The sequence below is a fragment of the Eubalaena glacialis genome, chromosome 1 (assembly GCF_028564815.1).
Source record: "Eubalaena glacialis isolate mEubGla1 chromosome 1, mEubGla1.1.hap2.+ XY, whole genome shotgun sequence".
NCBI classification, from domain to species: domain Eukaryota; kingdom Metazoa; phylum Chordata; class Mammalia; order Artiodactyla; family Balaenidae; genus Eubalaena; species Eubalaena glacialis.
Genome location: NC_083716.1, coordinates 16305589 through 16319780, shown reverse-complemented (window position 1 = coordinate 16319780; position 14192 = coordinate 16305589). Strand labels below are relative to the sequence as shown.

At 48.8% G+C, this 14192-nt stretch overlaps 1 protein-coding gene across 13 annotated transcripts in view; it reads right to left on the bottom strand.

The window, feature by feature from the left end:
- Positions 1-14192, bottom strand: part of AFAP1L2 (actin filament associated protein 1 like 2) — a 96810-nt gene that overhangs the window by 34761 nt on the left and 47857 nt on the right. For all 13 annotated transcript variants that reach the window (XR_009701102.1, XR_009701104.1, XM_061191564.1 and 10 more), the window contains exon 2: positions 2392-2520. Coding sequence is in view for 10 of the 13 variants with exons in the window: in XM_061191564.1 (XP_061047547.1) it covers positions 2392-2520 (129 nt within the window). In the remaining 3 variants the exon portion in view is untranslated. The remainder of the gene's footprint in view (positions 1-2391; positions 2521-14192) is intronic.

Sequence of the window (14192 nt, the reverse complement as noted above, 5' to 3'; positions counted from 1 at the left end):
CGGGCTGGGAAATGGAAAGAGCACAAAAAGTGTCAGCTGCTGTTACAACCACTCTGCCATCTGAGAGGGTGCAAAGAGGACCAGAAGGGGAAGTTCGAAAACAGTGGCTATTCATCCGTGGGCACTGACCTGGAGAACAGAAGTGACAGCCAAAGGCCTCGGTACGGCTATGCACATTTATCGGTGGTCTGGGTGTGCTCTGGGGGCGATTCACACCGGGGTGCCCCCTGACCCGTTCTCAGCAGCTCCTGTAGCCCTAAAAGCTGCAGAGACCAAGGGTGGGGAAGGCCTGACTTTATGAGAGCAGAACGTACACACATCAAGGGTGAAACAGAGGTCACCCTACAGGAAGCCACACTAAACCAGAAAGGGGACCCCACGCCGGGAGCTCTGATGGAGTGGTGAGAACCGAGAACCAGGGGTCAGACGCCATCACAGGGGTGTTTCTCAATTCCCAACAAAGGTGTTCTTTATCATTAAACATTCTCAAGTTGGAGCACATCTAAATGGCCTGGGAGTGTGCTCTCTAAAGAATTCCACGATGAGCCCTTCTGTGGAGTGATTCATCCCTCTGTAACTTACCTGCTGTGTAATGGGGATTTCCCATGTGCTCATCCCACCTTTGATGTGCTTCTGACCAGCACTCAAGGCAGGTCGGCAGACGCTCACTACAAAGCTAGGAGGAGCCTATAGAGCTCAAAGGCAATGAAGGGGCTGCCGGAAAACCCCTCTGATGAAAGGCTAAGGGAGCCAGACAGAAGAGAAGGCTGCCGGGCATATAGCAACATGCTTCAGTTTTATGACTTCTCTGATATTCAGACAATAGGAACTAATTCCACAGGGAAGGAAAAAAAAAAGGAAAAGGGACTTTGAAATGTAGCCCAGTGGACGCAGGCTGGATGTCAGGGAGGAGTTCCTGACTGTGATGGCCAAAGCAGGTGCACTTCCCTCCCTGGCAAGGATCTGGGCTATTCCTACTGTGAGACAGATGGATTAGATGTCCTCTTACTGTCCCTTACTGTCCCCAAAATATCACTTTCAATTCTCAAACATCCGATATAAAAATAAACTCGACTAAACTGTTATGACTTCACAGGAAGGTTTTTCTTTAAAAAAAAACAAAAACCTGTGCTAGAAATGAAACCATATGTCCACAAGAAGACTTGTACAAGACTGTTCAAAGCAGCCTTATTATTCATACTAGCCCAAATCTGCAAACAACCCAAATGTCCATCAACAAGTGAATGGATGAGCAGATTGCAGTATATTCACAGAAGGGAATACCATTCAGCTATAAAAGGAACTATCGATACAGTCCACAGCACAGAGGGATAGGGGCCAGACCCAAAGCACAAATCATCCAATTCCGTTTATATGAAGCTCCAGAATGGGCAACGCTAATCAATGGTGGTAGAAATCTGAAAAATGGTTACCTTGGGGTGGGGATAGGGAGGAATTCTTGCCCTGGGAAGGGGCAAGAGCGAATTTTCTGGGATGATAGAAATGTTCTACATCTTAGTTTGCGTGGTGGGTACACAGGTGTATACAACTGTCAAGACTCACTGAATTGACTCCTTAAGATCTGTGTACTTGACTGGATACAAAATCTAGCTCAATTAAAAAGATAGAAAAACAATAAACTCACAGTTCTGTGATTTACAAAGTCTTAAAACAATGTTTTCCTGTTTCCCCTTGGGCTGTATGACACTGGGCAAGTTATTTACACTCTCCAGGCCTCAGTCTCCTCATCTGTAATAACAGCACCAACCTCACAGGGGTGTCTTGAAGATGAAGCCCGTGCAATACACGTGCAGGCGGGAAGTGCTCGATTAAGCGTTAGCTATTATTATACCAGTTTATTATCCCTTCTCTACTTTCAACCATAAGGAAAAGTGCTCTTCGTGGGCTACTGTGTTGAGTGTTCAGAAACTCCTGGGGCTGCCATACACGTCCCATCACTCTTGCACTATTGTTACGGGCTGAACTATGTCCCCCTCAAAATGCATAAATTAAGTCCTAACCCTGAATACCTCAGAATGTGACTGTATTTGGAGACAGTGTCTTGAAAGACATAATTAACGTTAAATGAGGTCACTGGGGGGGGCCCTGATCCAGTATGAATGGTGTCCTTATAGGAAGAGGAAATTTGGACACCGCCATTCACACAGAGGAAACATCGTGTAAAGACCCAGGGAAAGGGGACCATTTACATGCCAAGAAGAGAGGCCTCCGAAGGAACCAACCCTGATTTTTAGCCTCCAGAACTGTGACAAAGTGAGTTTCTGTTGTTCAACCCAGTCTGTGGGGTGTCATTATGGCAGCTCTAACACACGTACAACCATCGTCCTGCTTCCACGGGGACCTCTTTACTAAGGCCCCGGCCACACTCACTGCTGCTTTTGGTGTAAAGCCGGAGGAGCTCGGCCAGGCCACTCTTCTTCACCACAGCTGTGCTGCTCAGGTTCTCTTGGTCAAGAATCCTGAGGAAGTCATCCAGCTCTGTCAGCAGCTGCTCCAGGGCTAGAGACAGAAAACAGAAGAATCCCTTATAGCAGCTGCCTTCTCTCCAAAGGCCCAGCTCAGATACACCTCCGATCCCACGGCATCCCATGACGGACCCTCTGGTCTCCAGGGGAGGGGTCCAGGGTGAGGCCAGGCAGCACATGGGGGGCCCAGCCAATAGGTGCAATTCCCAGTGCCAGCGTCGCTGGGGAGAGGCAAACAGGCCCTTGGCTTCGAGATGGACAACCTCGGCCAAAGCTGCGGGGCTACCATTTGCTGGAGTGACAGTGGCCAAGGTGGCCCAATCAAGCCTATCAGGCTGTGAGAATCTGGAAACAGGATTTTATTCCTCAATAAAAGTCAATCAAAACAGCTCAGGGTCTGGGGAACTTGAACACAGATCAGACCCGCAACCATCAAAAGAAATGCTGTGGTTGACCCAGTTGTTAATCCTTTCCCCAAGGATGGGGAAACACAGAGTCACTTCAGGGAGATGACACAGTGATTATTCTGTCCCCAAAGGAATATGGACAACCTATCAAAAGCCACACTTGGACAAACAAAACCTTTCCCTGAGATTCTTCAGTGACTGAGCCACCTCAATTGCCACTAGGCCAGCATCACTCCCAAGCTGGTTAAGGGCTGTGGTGCCTCGGATCTAGTTGTCAAATACGCCTCTCTCAAGGGCCACCGTTATAGAAGCACTGGCCAATTTCTAGCTGGAAGTACATTGCAAAAACATTAGTGCAGCGGGCAACAGTCTGGGTGCAGGGCCTTCCCCATTACTGTTGTTGTTGTTATTATTGTTAATAACCTAAATCTCTATTAAGACCAGGATGCGGCATTCACTGGTGGGGTCCTCACCTTGGCGCTCCCTGCCCAGCTGGCTCTCCAGAATATGCTCATTAATGGCAGCGGCTCCTGGAGGGTCTAAACAGTGCTTTCCAACCCTGGCTGCATTGGCATCACCTGGAGAGATTTTATAACTCCTGATGTCTAAGCCGCACCCAGACTGATGATATCAGAATCTCTGGGAGCGAGACCCAGGAGTTATTAGGTCTTAAACCTCCTCAGGTGATTCCAATATGCAGCCAACGCTGAGAAGCATGGGTCTAAATGTAATGCTAGGGGCCACACCTGAGGGCCCTCCTTCCAAGACAGCAGCCAAGACGCCCAGAGCCGCCCTCCACCACCTGCTGCTGGAACTCTGAGCGGTCACACAATCTCTCCAAGCTCATTCCCTCATCTGTAAAGTGGAGAAGACTGTGTGGGCCCTGCCCATCTCACAAGGTTGGTGTAAAAGACCAAATCTGTGAAGCTCTTCACAACCATGCTTGTGAAATGCTATGCTAACCACACAAAGAGCTTTGTCATCATCGTCTCCCCCCATCCTGTGACGTCATTAGTTATTTCTTATTCTCCACCAGTAGCATTCGTCTCTAAGCTCCCCTTCAGAGAAAAAACAAAACCTTGCACTGTAACATTCCCTACCCTACCATGTAAGGGAGAGGAAGGAAAGGAAGGTCACCTCCTCAGAGCAGCCTTCCCTGACCACCTTCTCCAAACTAGATATTTCTTATCATTTTCTAACTCAGCATCTATCTCCTGCTTTCATAGCCCTAATCACAACTTACTAGCAATATGAATATACAATATTTTTTGAATACACAGTATTTTTAAAATAAGATTTTAAAATGAGCAATATCAACAATGAATGAAATAACAGTTTTATTTATTTGCTCATTTTTAACGTGTATTTTTGTCTTTCTCATCCTGGTCTAGTCTGTTAGCTCAGTGAGTCAGAACCACACCCGTCTTGCATCTTTGGCACCTCACACTGTTATAAGTGTTGAATGAATGTTTATGGAAATAATGAATAAATGAATGAATAAAGTTATTAGGTACCTACTAGCTCACAAGAACTCTAGGAGGTAAGCAACATTATGTCCATTTTGCAGATGTGGACCTGGTGGCCCAGAGAAGACCCATAACGGCCCACATGGCCCATGACAGAGAGCTGGGTTTGCTGCCTGACTCCAAGGCTGAGCTCTTGGCAACACCCCACCTGATGCCTCCATGTAGGGCCTTCTTCCAGCATCCCCCAAAGGCCTGGTGCCCCAGAACTGAACCAGAGCCCCTGACTATCCCCTAACCCCCTCATTATAGAAGCCCTTATACTCCGCTGGTTCTAAGGGAGAGCCCAGTGTCCTATTTCTGTTCAAACACCCCCTTGGCTCTTAGTGGGGTAGTAGCCTCTGACTCCATTCCTGAAAAACCAAACTCCCTGGAATGAATATTGCCACTGACTGGGAGAGAGCTGGAGGAAGGGAAAGGGGAATGAGGATGCTTATTTCAGAAGAAAGCAGTGATAACAGTACCAGCGCATGTGATTGTCAGATCAAATAGCCAGCTCGCTCAGATGAGTGGGTGCTGCCTGTCGTAGATCAGAGCACTCTCTCCCTGCAGGGAGAAGGTCTGAGAGTACTGCAGAGAAAAACAGCAGAGAAACCTCCTCTCTCCCTCTGCAGTGTCCTGGTAAAGGATGAAGAATCAAGCAGGTCCCACAGAAGTCTATGTGTCACTTCCCCTCTGGCTTGTCAAAAGCCAAGTGAAGGTAAAAGACACCTTCACATAGCCAGCGGCCCAAATGCTGCACGTGATACATGTTGGTCCGTGTGCCTAGAGGTTGGATGGAAGATGCCCTCATCTCTGCCGGAGAAGAGATGAGCAGATGGTAAGTGATAGCCAAGGCGAGGCAAGAAAGAAGCCACATTAGGTAGTTCTGCTTGGGAAAGAGCCATGGACCAACAGCAGAGTCTCCTGCCCCGTCCTTGGGTATTGAGAAGAACACCCCAGGGAATCTCCAAGAGGCCAGTGGCTTCTGCCCAGTTTACTTAAAATTGATTAAACTCTTAATGGAGTGAATTTTGAAACAGCACCAGCAAAAGCTCCCAGAGCCCACCGAATCAGCATCCAGCGAGACCTCACAGTGTGCCCAGCACTCAGCTGGGCCCTCAGCCTCAACTTACTGGGAAACTGGAAAGGAGATCTGGATGGCGTGGTTCCTGCCTTTTGCAAGCTTGTTGGCGGGACAAGACCAGCACAGGTGAAGTGATTAACAGACCAGGGCACACCACGGAAAATTCAAGAGTCAAGCAGCTGATATCAGACAAGAGGTTTAAGGCTGGAAGGTTTCTGGGAAGAGGCCCTCGTAGAGTAAGGCCTTAGGTTGTTTTTTGTTTGGTTTTGTTTGATTTTGAACAGTTATTCATGAGTTTCCAGTTGGCTGCAGAAACTCAACAGGCTGAAAGCAATGAGCTTAAAGAAGTCAAACTGGGGGACTTCCCTGGTGGCGCAGTGGTTAAGAATCTGCCTGCCACTGCAGGGGACATGGGTTCGAGCCCTGGTCCGGGAAGATCCCACATGCCGTGGAGCAACTAAGCCCGTGCGCCACAACTACTGAGCCTGCGCTCTAGAACCCGCGAGCCACAACTACTGAGCCCGTGTACCACAACTACTGAAGCCCGCGCGCCTAGAGCCCGTGCTCTGCAACAAGAGAAGCCACCGCAATGAGAAGCCCGCGCACCGCAACGAAGAGTAGCCCCTGCGTACCACAACTAAAGAAAGCCCACACCCGGCAATGAAGACCCAACGCAGCCAAAAATAAATAAATAAATAAATAAAATTAAAAAAAAAAAGAAACAAGTGAATTAAAACGAGACACTAGAAAATATTAAAAAAGAAAAAAAAGAAGTCAAACTGGGGGACAACAAAGGATAAATGACTTTGAGGCTTGAACTCAGCTACAGTGGATAAGGAAAGTGAAAGGGCCTTGCAAAACAACTAGGATCTCAAGCTGCATGTTTCCTGACCTTCTGAACTCCACTGCTGCTACTCCGCCAACAAAAGAAGAAAAAAGCACGAGAACTTCAAGTGTCTCTTGCTTCCACATCCTCAGCTATTCCCCAAAGCTGCCTGATTCCTGGAAAACAGCCTTGTTTATTTTTATGTGAGCAAATACATACCAAGCCAAAGGATGAAAAGCATCAATGCTCGGCTCTGGGGAGACAAAGGTGACCCTGATGGGGTCCCTTGCACTTCCAGGAGCCCCATGCCTGGAAATAGGGCACCAGGGAATACACAGGATAGAAGTGATCCAGGGACATCTCCAAGGATCAGGAATGCACCAAGGAAAGAGACAAACTTTGGGGTTATCAGGGAGAGGAATTTGTAAGCTGGCCATTGAGGATGAAGAGGAGCTCACCAGGAAGAGGCAGAGGCATTTCAGGAAAAGGGAATGATGCTCAGAAGAAGACTCAGATGGGGTGTCTGAGAAACCACAAGTAGCTCTGTGTATCAGGGCACCCAGAGCATGGGGGCAGGGTGGGTGGGCCTTGAAGGAGAGAAAGTGGGCTCTGCGGCCAGAACTGCAGACTTAGATCCTGTGGGCAGATCATAAGGGCTTTATTTGCTTTGCTAGGGAGTTCGTGCCTCATCCTGCAGGCAGGGATTCTGGGCAATGCCGTGGAGGCGACCATGCTATGCTGCTCTTCAAGCAGGCTAGAAATAGAGTAACTCTGCCAGCTGTGGGGAGGACGATGGAAGGGGACCAGGGGACAGGAAGGGGAGGCAGGGAGGCCAGTAAGATGACTGCATTAGCTCAGCTGAGGACGATGAGGGTGTCACCCAATCACAGCGGCTGGGGCCATGCAGGGCGCTGCACCCCACCACCTCCAACTCTCCCAAGCACTCTGCAAGTGCACAGCGGGGGGAATGGGCTCCTGAGCCTGGATTACAACCTAACTCAGTCACATCTGCCGTTAACAGCGGCACTGGGGTTCAAGTCCAACTGTGAACAAGTCCAAGTACTTGCTGTCTGCCGACCGCCCTGGGGAAGTCAGAGAGGTTGACCTGGATCATGGCCTCTGCTTCCCAAGGTAGCAGGGGATGGGATGGAGGGGTTGGACTTGAGACATGTGACAGGTAGCAGCCATGGGCCATTAGATGCGGAGATTGTAAGAGAAGATGCCCATGGGTGGCTGAGAGCTGCAGAATACCATCAGACACACAGGCCTGAGGACACTGCAGTTAACTGGGCATCAGTGGTCCCTGCTGCTGGGGAACTGATGGGCTAGGCCGATGGGAAAGATGGGAAGATGGGGAGTGCTGAGGAAGCAGATACCCTCCTTCTCCTCTAAAACAGCTGAGTTAGGTGAAGGGTACGCACCAGGGTTGAAGAAACGCAGGACCGGGAACCAGAGGGAGTCATGAAACCCAGAGGTCATTTCCCTTCCTCTCTGGATCCACATCATCCTTCAAGCTCCGTCCAGGCCCCGACTCCACAAAGCTGCACCCATGACCGAGGACACTCAGCTCTCTTGCCAGCTCTCCTCCCTAGACTCCTCACGGTCAAAGTCAGTTGTTCTCAGTTGTCTCATCTGTGCCAGGTCTGTATTCTGGGTTAGGCCTGAGCCCTTTCTGGTCAAGGGTCAGCCTTCGTAGGTTCGGGCCTCTGACAAGGCACTAAGCACAGCAGAGGCCAGTGACGCTCCTGCCATCACACCCCCTGGGGTCCAGCTACAGGTTCCCCCGCTACCCCAAAGGAGAGCGTTCCTGTGAAAACCTACGTAACCCGAAAAGGCATAAAGTGAAGCAGCTATGGTCTTATTCTGGAAAAATGAAACTCCTCTTTGCATGGATTTCAGTTAGCGCAAGCAGGTATTCATGTAGGCCTTTCATCAAAGCCAAGTGGCGCGAAGCAAACTTTGGAAAAGCAGGGGAAACCGAGAGCTCAGGCTCTTGGAAATAACAATAAAAGCACGGCCCCAATGTGCGCCAACCTGGGTGACATTTTAAAGCCCTTAGAGCTCGGAGGGACGGGCCATCCCCGGGAGGAATGCGGCTATTTCATTGAGGCTCTGGAATGCACTCGTCCCAGTCCCCTTCCCCCATCACCCCCACATTGCTCGTTTTGGTCTCTTCCTCATCCTCCAGTGGAGGGAGGGAAAAATAAGTGTGCTGTTCATCGTGGAAACTGTAGGCCCTTGTGCAAGCTTCCCATCCTGGCTCTGTTAAAGTTCAGAGTTGTCTGCTCACGGGCTGACAAATCATCAATAAGATTCTTGTTCAGGACTTGCAAGGCCCACGCAGAGCTGGACGGGTCAACTGCTCGATTCATTGTCCTCGGCCCCGGCAAAGCTCTGCCTCCAGATGACCTCCTCCCCCAGTTTTTCTCATCTTGAGGCAGTCCTGCTTTTTGGTCACTAGGTTCCCAAACATAAATGTCTTCCCAACATGCCAAAAAAGCTGCTCCTCGTGGTTCCCCTGCTGTTTTACACACACATTTTTATTTATTCAGCTGCATTTGCTGAAGACCCATGATTGAGGGTGATTTTCCTTCCAAACATGAAACTAAGCAGACCTGTTCTTTAAGTATGAAGACATGCATTCCCCTCCCTGCTCCAACGGGGTTCCGAACATTGAGCCACAGGGCATATTATTTGCATCAACCCGACTGCTGGAGACCAACCAAAGTTATGAAGCTGGTGAAAGTTTCTGTGACAAGCAACAGCATCAGGTGGGTTGCAATGAAGAGCAGAAAATGCCAGTAGATTCATCCTGATCATAGAGAACCGTCAAGTTCTCAAGAACGAGCTTTTGGAAAACATGCCCCTTTACTCCACCTAAAAGGAGACCTCCCCCCACTTTTAGGAGGCCCAATCCCCCTTTCTCTAAAAGTGCCAAATGCCACGTCAGCCTTTACCAAGTACCCAATGTACCGATGGGTATGTGCCAGGCAAGTTGATAGGAAGTGGGTTTCTTTCTTTCTTTCTTTTTTTATGGTGGTAATACACACACAACTTTACATTAATTAGCCACTTTAAAGCTTACAACTCAGTGTTACCATGCCATGCAACCATCACCACCACTACCTAGTTCCAGAACTTTTTCATCACCTGAAACATAAACTCATTAGGTTGTCGCTCTCCATTCTTTCCTCCCCCAGATTTGTGGCAACCACAAATCTGCTTTCTGACTCTGTAGATTTGCCAATTCTGAATATTTCATGTAAATGGAATCATACAACATGTAGCCTTTTGAGTCTGGCTTCTTTCACGATGCATCATGATTTCAAGGTTCATCCATGCTGTAGCATGTATGGTATTTCATTCTTTCTTATGGCTGAATAATGTTCCCTTGTATGGATATACCACATTCTGTTTGTCCCTTCATCATTAATGAGGAAGTGGGTTTGTTTAAACAAAAATAATTTTTTAATTGGGCTGTAACTTACATACAGCAACATCCTCTGTTTTTACTGTATAAAAATCTAGTGTTTTGACCAACACACTCAGCTGTGGCAACTACCACCACAATTAAGATACAGAACAATTCCATCACCCAAAAAGTTCCTTTGTGCCCTTCTGCAGGTGACCCCTTCTCCACTCCCAGGCCCTGGCAACCTGCAGAACCTTTGGAGTCTGGCTCCTTGTACTGAACATAAGGCATTTGAGATTCGTCCATTGTTGTTACATGTATGAGAAGTTTGTTCCTTTTGATTGCCGTGTAGTACTCCATCCTGTGGCTGGAGGAAGCCCATATGTCTCCATATATTAAGAGATCTCTTCTCTGCTGGGTGCTTCTGCACAGACACAGCAGGTTCCTGTGTCCTCACACCAGTTTCTCATGCTCTTGAAGGCACCCTCCTGCTGACTGTCAAGGGCACTCCTGCTTTCAGGACACCGAATGGAAGACCACTCAGGGCCATGCATACAAAAGATAAAGCGGTGATTCTCAGCAAAGGCTGCATATTGGAATCACCTGGGGAGTTAAAAAAAATTCCTGATGCCTGGGTCCACCCCCAGAGCTCCTGCTGTAATCGCTCTGGGTGCGGTCTGGTCCTCAGGAGTTTTCAAAGCTTCCCAGGTGATTCTACTATGCAGCCAAGGTGATGAACCACAGAGATAAAGATGTGATGATTGCTTCATGAAAAGTCTTTTTACTTTATAAAATTACTTATGAGTCCTTAAAAAACAAATTTCCATACTGCTGCTATATAACTCAATTCTGATTTCACATGGAGAACTTTCTAGGTTCATGCTTGTTATATCAAGTCAGATACATTTGAAAATATCTTTTTTTTCCTCCTAACATCTTTTCCCTTCTGGACAGTGAGGGTGTGGAAGGCAAGAACCAAGATGTCTCTGTGTTTACACATCATTGAACTCAGTTCTTTGTCCTGCTTAAACAAGTGGGAGCTCTTATCACTGGTAATCAGCACCCAAAAGATTTGCAGGCTACTCCTCCGGTGGGCTGTCACTGATCCCGCCTGCTTGGACCTCAGGAGACTGAGCCAGAAACGTAAATAACTTTCTCCAGGATAAATACTCCAGGAGTTTTTCTTTATCTCCACCTCCAAGAAATGGCGAGGGGGAGAGGGCTGTGCTCCATTTACCAGCGCTGTGGCTGCGCTTCTCCCTGCTGAGTCTGACCTTCAAGGTCAGTTTGTCATCATTTTTGCAAGATCTGCTTTTTCTCACCTATCTTGGAGTCTCATCACTTAAAACACATCCCCAAGAAGAGGCCGCCCTCTGCATTCCCAGATCATCTGTGCGGTCTTGAAGAGATGGGACAGATGCTTTGCTGTGGCTTGCACTACTGGAAAAACAACTCGAGTTGCTCACTGGTGACCTCTCAGATGGAACAAATCTCCCCAAGAGCAGAATTCCAACCCCAGCTATGAAGCCAACTGGAACCAGAGCCGCTCAGATAGGGCCCCTCAGAAATTCACATAGTAACCACCAAAGACATCAAACCAAGCACAGCGAGGAAGAGAGGCCAGGCGCCTGCCAAGGGCCACTTCCTCTCTGCCTCAGCCTGCCCAGAAGCACCCATCCAGTCCAACAGCACAGGGGCTATTGCCTGGTGATTCTCCCATCTTTATTTTCTATTTGTCCCATGAATGCAAGTCCTTGGTCCCTAGTGAAGTTGAAGGCTCTGCGTAGGTAGGGACCACATCTTCTGGTTTGGTTTCCCCCACTCTGCTGAGTATAAGGCCTCCATACACACACACACACACACACACACACACACACACACACACACACACACACACACACACACACACACAGCCTAAGGAAGGCTCCTCCTGAATTGTCTTGTAATAAAAGGATTACAAGACAGACCAGGGGCTGGTCTGTCCAGTAGGCTGGGGCAGAGGGCTCACCAGTTACAGACCACAATTCAGGTCCCCACAGCTAACAGCTCTGGAAGGACCATCCAGAGGCAGCCCCTAGCAGCTGACATATCTCACACCTGGGCAGCGCTCTGGTGGGAGAACTTACTCAAGGGTGCAGGTGGGAGGGGCACGGAGGTGGGCGTTCCCCTGGAGACCAGGAACCCAGGGCCAAAGGAGCTCGACCCCCAGGGCACTCCAGCAGTTCAAGGGGCGCAGGAGGGCAGGAGCGAGGCACCCCAGGTTCTAGCAGCCACCAGGGTCCAGGCCAGACAAAGAGGCTTTGGGGCCCAGGGGGCCTTTGTCCCCGGGCTCAGTTAGGACATTCCTTAAATGCAATCTGCCAGAAGAGTGGCTTCATTCAGACTCAGTTATGCGGGTGGGAGGCGCAGAGGTTCAGCTGGGTGGCTCCCCACATGGCAAGTCCCACAGCAGCTGGCACAAACCATTTCAGTCTCTGAACAAGAGGCTGTCAGGGGTCACTCAAGTTCACTTTGGAAGTTTGGGAAGTACTGTGTCTAACAGAAAAAAAAAAAGAAGGCTGGAAAATAACAGTGGTTATCTCTCGGCGGAGGGGTTCTGGGAAATTTTTCATTCCTGCTTTACACCCTCCCCTTTTCCTCAACACAAAAGAGCAGTGAGTTATTACATGAAGAGAAGACACTGCTGAGGGGCTGGTATGCTTTTGGTTTTGGCTGCAAATTTAGGTTCGTCCTTATTCACTTGCTATTTGTATTAGACAAAAAGGACACAAACTAAAAATGTATGGAAAGAAAAAATAATCACTGTACTGTTCAGATTTCCTGTTTCTTTCCAGCATTTGGCAAAAGTAATGACACACCATTGGGCTGATGTGCCAGTGGGGCCTCTTCATCCTGTTCAGGCCTCCAACGCGAAGGAGGTCAAAATCAGCCCTGGCAATCTAAAACCACAACCCCCTTGACCTTGGAGTTAGCCGGCAGGAGGCTACCCCCAGCCTGATTCAATGCCCCCCTGGCCCACACAGGCAAGAGCCCTTCCTTGGGGCTCCAAGGAAGCTGGGCTAGGGGACAAAGGCTTCCCAGGCCCCCAGCCTCCTTGTCTGGCCTGGACCCTGGTGGCTGCTGGAACCTGGAATTTGTCACCCCTGACCTCACACTCCCTCTGAACTGCTGGAATGTCCTGGGCAGGTTGGGGGTGGTGGTTGTGTACCTTTTGCCCTGGGTTCTTGGTCCAGAGAAAGCAGTGTCCTTCATGCCCTTCCCACCTGTACCAGATTCTAAATTCCCATTGCTAAGGGACTTTCCTGGTGGCGCAGTGGTTAAGAATCCGCCTGCCAATGCAGGGGACATGGGTTCAATCCCTGGTCGAGGAAGATCCCACATGCCGCGGAGCAACTAAGCCCATGCATCACAACTACTGAGCCTGCGCTCTAGAGCCCACAAGCCACAACTACTGAGCCCACGTGCCGCAACTACTGAAGCCTGTGCGCCTAGAGCCTGTGCTCCACAACAAGAGAAGCCACCGGATTGAGAAGCCCGCGTACTGCAACAAAGAGTAGCCCCCTCTTGCTGCAACTAGAGAAAGCCTGCACGCAACAACGAAGACTCAGTGCAGCCTAAATAAATACATAAATAAATAAATTTTAAAAAAAAACAAATTTCCTTTGCTTAAATCTTAGTTCCAAATCGCAGCTCACCCTTGGCTTTACCACATACAGGCTGTGTGGCCTTGGAGAGCTTAATTCACTTCTCTGTGCTTCAGTTTCCTCATTTGTAAAATGGGGTTAATAACAGTACCAACTTCATAAGACTGGTGTAAAGATCACAAAATAATCCCATAAAGTACATATACTAAGGTAAATGTTAGCTGCTAAATAAAACCTAAATCTCTCCTATAAGATGGATATGGAAGACCCTCCATAAACACACACTCCCACACACATATACACTGTAATTTTAGTAGAACAGTTTCAAAAAAGTGATTGGAAATATCCCTGTTTGGTTTTTGCAGGACTACTACACTGTGTCCTGGCAGAAGGGCAGCAGAGGTAACTGGGGTGGAATTTGGGTTAAGCCCCTCTGAGGAACCACCTTCTTAGAAACACAAAACGTTGAAAATAAATAAGTGCAGGTTTTGCAAGCTTCCTGTAGCTCCCCAGCCCAGGTCCCCATACCAGATACGTATGTGCAGAACAAGAGTCCATGGCAGGCTGTGAATTGAGAATTGGCTACCAGGTCCTGTGCTTCTTTTCCACCCTCTGCCCATCTAACCCCTGACCCTGCAGCACCACCCTCCCTACCTGCCTTGACAGCAACCCAGGCAACGTTCCTATGGGCAAAGAGCACAACACCATTAAAAACATTGCCTCAGAAGGGACAACCCATGAGCGTGTGCAGTGGATCCTATCTGCTGTTTTTCCCCCTTCCCCAGCATCTACTTGCCCTTCTATTTGCACCCAATTTCTCTTTGGGAA